The 6,000-nt window shown below is 36.8% G+C and overlaps 1 protein-coding gene across 1 annotated transcript; it reads right to left on the minus strand.

Annotated features, from left to right (window-relative positions):
- Window positions 1-1,524: 1,524 nt before the first annotated feature.
- On the minus strand, window positions 1,525-4,542 carry LOC137810391 (G-type lectin S-receptor-like serine/threonine-protein kinase LECRK2). Its single transcript, XM_068611627.2, has one exon. The coding sequence runs from the start codon at window positions 4,020-4,022 to the stop codon at window positions 1,656-1,658; it is 2,367 nt and encodes a 788-aa protein (XP_068467728.1). The 5' UTR covers window positions 4,023-4,542; the 3' UTR covers window positions 1,525-1,655.
- Window positions 4,543-6,000: the final 1,458 nt, after the last annotated feature.

A 6,000-nucleotide genomic window follows, 5' to 3' on the forward strand; every position in this document is an offset into this window, starting at 1 on the left:
ATCACTCACCAACAGACTTGGTCGCAGTCCCCACTGCCCTGACACTTCGCACCACCACCGTCGCTGGTCACCGCTGTTGTGAAGCAGATCTGGGAAACCCTAAGCCTTAGGACGCTGTTGCAACCCCTGCAAAACCCTGGCTTTGGGATGTTGTTGCCGCCTCTGCAAAACCCTAACTTTGGGACATTGTTGCCGCCTCTGCGAAACCCTAACTCTGGGACGCTACTGCAACCACAATTTTCACATCTCGTCGATTAATTTCTGCTGATCGAACCTCTAGTGTGTAAACGAACCCAGGCTCTTGATACCACTTGATGGGAAAAACGCACGCGGAAACAACACACATAATCACGAATCAACTGCAGAAAAATAAACGACACAAGATTTAACGTGGTTCGGTCGCCAACTGCAACCTACATCCACCCGGGCAACTATTAGGTTTACATTATATCCTGTTGCACACCAATTACAAGTACAATGATCTCTTTAAATAGAGATAATAAAGGGACATAATAATTAAGCACACTCACTAAACATGTGTCTAGTCAGCCCAACCCAATTGGTCCTGGCTTCATACCCAACAAACTAGAGAATTATCTTTGAAAAAATATAATTTTATAACTAAGAGAGTTGTTTTAAAAAATATAATAAAAAATAAATTTGTAAGTAAATGATGTGAGAATTTTTTAAAATAATAATATTGAAAGTTGTAGAGTCGATATAGAAAAAAGAATTATTAATATATCATGGTTCATTATTGTGGGTTCCACTTACAGCAGGTGGAAAAATTTGAAAAACTATTGAATCGTATCCACAACAAACACTAATGATATTTTTACAACCTGCTCCAATATTGATGATATAAAGAAAAATTATTTTCGTCATTTCATAAACTAGTGCAAGTTTTAAGTAGAAAAGTTTAGATTCTAAAGTGGTACAAGTTGTCAATATATCACTTCTCAAAGACAAAATGCAAATCATAAGCAACCTTCAAGCTTTAACCTCTCTTCCTCAAAATCAATTTTCAAGTCTCACTCCAAATTAGGAATAAGACCCTTTTGAAATTACAAATTATTCAAATTTTAACTCACTTGCTGAAAGGACAAAAATATCCTTAGACATGTTAGCATTTTCAGCCATGTCACGGGTGCTAATAGTGCATTCTTCATATTAATTATCGTTTTATATTAATTACAAAACTTTACATTCTTTAAGATGTAAAGATAACATTATAATCATAAGTAAAATGAAATGATCAAAATTCAATTAAAAATTATAACACAGGTAAAGATTAAAAATTAAATGATAAAAATTCAATTAAAAAAAGAAAAATTTAAGTATTTAACAACATAATTTAATATAGACTCAATTATTTAAATCTTAAATTAATTATATGCTCCCATAATGTGGCATGCCATGCAGGAGGAGGAGGTCTGTATATATGGATGATGATACCAATGAAAAGTAAATGGGCTATAAATAGCTCCATAAATGGATAAGAGAGTTTATATAATAAAAAATAAATTAATGTTAAGTTCAGGTAAAGTAACACTCAATATTAGTGATTTGAATCTGAAACAATAGTTAATATTCTGTATTTGAAGTTAAACTCTATAACCTAAACCTTAAACTATAAATCTATTTCTATAGAAGCTTTAGGATTGCAATGACAAACTTAGGCTTTGGTCTGGCATCATCTGCTCATAAACCAAAGGAGGAACACCAACTTCCACGGTTCCATCTAGCATCTGCATCACGTGCTTCATTGAAGGTCTCAGAGCAGGATTTGGATGAACACACCATAGGCCAACCAAGGCCATTTCCTCAAACCTCTTGAAATCATTCAACACTTCCGAGTCATGTCTCACCACTAGCTCTAGTTGCCTAAACACCACACACCTCAAAACCCATTTTGTAAGAACCACATCATCATCTTCACTGTCTTTTCCAGCCCCACAAACCTCAACGTGCTTTCTGCAGCAAATAATCTCCAATAGCATAACCCCATAACTGTATATGTCAACTTTGGCAGTTATAGGTGCACTCTTCAGCCATTCGGGTGCCATGTATCCCATTGTGCCTCTTAAATTAGTGTTTGTTCTAGTTTGATCTTTCTTCAAAAGCTTGGACAACCCAAAATCTGCAATCTTTGCTGTGTAATTGGCATCAAGTAGCACATTTTCGGGCTTGATGTCACAATGTATGATCTGGGTGTTGCACTCTTCATGCAAGTATAGCAACCCCCTTGCGACTCCAAGAGCCATTTCAATCCTCTGACCCCATTCAGGCCTTTCTCTCTCTCCAAACAGAAATCTGGAGAGTGCTCCATTTGGCATCAACTCATACACTATAATTCGATGGCTACTCTCAAAGCAAAACCCCAAAAGCCTCACCAAATTTCTGTGATGGGTACGGCCAATAATTCTGAGCTCAGTCATGAATTCACTTTCACTTTTCTCAATTTTCTTTTCCAGTGTCTTCACTGCAATACCAATCTCTACACCATCTATTACTAAACCACCACGATAGACTTTTCCTGAACCTCCCCTTCCAAGAATCCTAGTGAATCCCTCTGTTGCTTCATGCAGCTCCTGAAAGGTGAATTCCCTGAAGTTGATTCCAATAGCGGTTGCATTCAGATGCTTCCTTCTTCTTGTTAGTCTCCGAGCGAAAGGATGATAGTAGACAGCAAGAGCACCCAGGAAACAAGCAAGAGTGGCAGTAACTGCAAGAAGAACCTTCAAAAAGACTCTTACATTAAAACTTTTCTTCTTGGGAAGTTTAGGTGTCCCAGACTCAACCCTATGAGCAACTTTAAGCAGTGCTTTCATTCCCTTTGAAGAAGAGCTGTTTCTAGCATTCAGTAAGGGCAGTCTCTTCTTCACACATGTGGAGGTGGAATGGTTGTAAGTTGCAGCAACGATGTTACAATCATCTTTTACAGCCTTCTTACAACTTTCCAAGTCAACACTATCAAAACTAAACAGACGAATATCAAAATTGAAATCAGTATCGTCTAAGACCTGGAGATTGAAGTTGGTCTCTGCGCAGTAATTGATGACAGCTGGTGGGTGACACCCTTTGGAAACATCTTGATCATCCAATGGGATATAACCTGGAATACACTCACACTTCACTGATTCATTGTCAGGAGAAGTGCACAAGCCATACACACCACAGACAACATTCACTCTGCAGGGATCCTCCACAGCTCTCCAAACCCTGCTCCATTCTGTGCCATTCCTCTTGTGATATGCATATTGTTGGAAATTCCCATTCTCTTCTATTGTAGCAAGGTGATAGTAATCCTCCACTGGGGTTGGAGTGGTTTTGGTCATATTGAAGATTTTCCCGGTGTCGTTGACAAGGTACATAAGAGCAGTGGAAGCATTAAAAACCAACCTCACATTGGAGGTTAGGGTTGAAGAAAACCAGTATGCTGGGTCAGACCATTGGTGAGCTTGGAGCAACAAGTTGCCATCATTTTGCATCAATAGCATGAAATTTCCCTGTGAGTAGTTTGAAGGTCCTCTCCCCTTGGAAAAGAGGGTTTGATTAGTCTGCAAGGTTTGGCCTGGTAAGATTGTGTTGGCTGAAAAGTTGAAACTTTCCCACACATGTCTTAAATTGGAGTCCTTCATGACAAAATTGCCATCGTCTTGCATGGTGGCAGATGTTGCCGCCCCACCGTTTGCTCCACCGTGTATGGTCTGAGCAGTAGTCCCATTTGGGTATACTACCACAAGTTGTCCTGCAGAAGTGAATTGGATTTGGGAATTTGGTTCCATTGGGGGAGCTCTGTACCATACCAGCTTTCTCTCTGTGATTCTCCCAAACCATATTCCCACAAGAAAGAGATCACTGCGGAGATGGAGGAATCCAAATTCAAAATCACCAGAGGGTGACTTCCAGGTAGAGTTTGATCCAGCAGTGATGTGTGTGTTTGGTTGTATGGTGGCATGGAAGCCATTCAGAAGTGAAAGTAGTACAAGAATGGAAGAGAGAAAGATAGCTAAAGACATTAGATTGGATTGGAATGAATCTGGTGAGTGAAATGTGCAGAAAACAACAACAAAAGAAGTTGACTTGAGAACATAGAAAGAAGGCAACAAAGAAGAATTTTTGGTAGGAAAGAGAGATGCATTGTCATAAAAAATGAAGTTGTATCCTCATAATATATAATATATAGATGCATGCATATGGTGAATGAACATCATGAATATTTGGGCAGTGGAAACTTCAAGGAAATTATGCAGTGGAAGACTTGGCAACGAATTGACTAAGAAACTTGGTTCAATTGGCACCACTAAGAAATCAGGAGTAAAAACAAATTTTGCAGTGTCACTTTTATGGGAACTTGGAAGATTGGTTCAGCAAAATATAATTATAGATTCTGTTTAACTGGTTCAGCAAAATAAAGTTGGGTGAAACATTTCAGAAGATGCAAAGATGCTTTATTGAGTGAAGAAGAAGAGGAGGGTGAAGTTAAGTGTGTAAAGTGAAATATAAGCAAAAGAAAGTGACCTGAAAAGTGTTCCTCTGACATCTTCAACTGGTTCAATGAAGTGCCAAGTCAATAGTTTTTTTTTTTTTTTATCTTTTTCAAATTTGAAGTTGAACAGCTTCAATGGAATGGATATGGATAAAGACTAAGTTGATGCTGCAAACCAATAAGGAATCACACATTTATTTAACTTTTGAATTCAAAGACTATAGACACTTATCTTTTGAGACGGAAGACTCATTCTTCCATCTCGCTCTCATTTCATTCAAAATAATTTATGTCAGATCATGCCTACAAAACATGAAAGTAAAGACACTTTTTTAACTTCCAAATTCAGGTAAACAATTCATTTTGTACTATATTTTAAATAAATTTCAGAAATATACATATATATATGTCATTTTATATTTAAAAAATCATTTTAATAAATAAATTATTTAAAATATATATGATCAATCGTATCATTTATATCTACTATTAAGTTTTTTTTAATATATAAATCAAATATAATAAATCTTATAAATTAAATATTTTCTTCTAAATAAAATTTATAGTCTATGACATCGATGTATAGTTTAGCGTATTTATTTTGTTTATTGTATGATAGCCTTGGTTTTTCATAAAATTTTAGAAAAATTGTCTCAGAATAATATTTTACTGAAATTCCACGTAAGAATCTGGATTGAATTTGGGACAAAACGCGACAAATTTCACGTCAAATGGATGAGTATTCACCTAGAAAAAAATCAAACAGTTTCACACACAAACGAACCTTCCTTTCAACCCTGACAATGATGAATAAAAAATTTATTGAAAATCTTGTGGGACAAACCTGGGGCTCAAATCTCAGCCAAAATTCAATACACACAATGACGAATATCTGGTAAAATTTTCACACCAAAAGACCCAAGGAATAGGGTGTAGCATGACCCAGACCGAGAGTGAACAAAACCAATTTTTCGAAAACAAAATGTCCTGGCTTTTCTTCCTTATATCTCCTTTTTGTGATTTGTTTATGGACGTGCCTCCTTCGCAGGGTGCAAATAGCACATGAAAGTACTTGAGTGAATTTTTCAACGCAATTTTTCAACACAAAATAAAATTGCGGAAAGTAGGGCGAAATTTCACAAATTTTGCTAGAGGATCGCCTTGGTTTTTCACAAAATTTCAGAAAAATTGTCCCGGAATAATTTTTTCCTGAAATTCCTTGTAAGAATATGGACTGAATTTGGGACAAAACGCGATAAATTTCACGTCAAATGGATGAGTATTCACCTAGGAAAAAAATCAAACAGTTTCACACACAAACGAACCTTCCTTTCAACCCTGGCAGTGATGAATAAAAATTTTACTGAAAATCTTGTGGGATGAACCTGGGGCTAAAATCTCAGCCAAAACTCAATACACACAATGACAAATGTCTGGTAAAATTTTCAGACCAAAAGACCCAATGAATAAGGCGTAGCAAGACCCAGACCGAGACTGAACAAAACCGG

The sequence above is a fragment of the Phaseolus vulgaris genome, chromosome 2 (genome assembly GCF_051622355.1).
Source record: "Phaseolus vulgaris cultivar YP4 chromosome 2, ASM5162235v1, whole genome shotgun sequence".
NCBI lineage: Eukaryota > Viridiplantae > Streptophyta > Magnoliopsida > Fabales > Fabaceae > Phaseolus > Phaseolus vulgaris.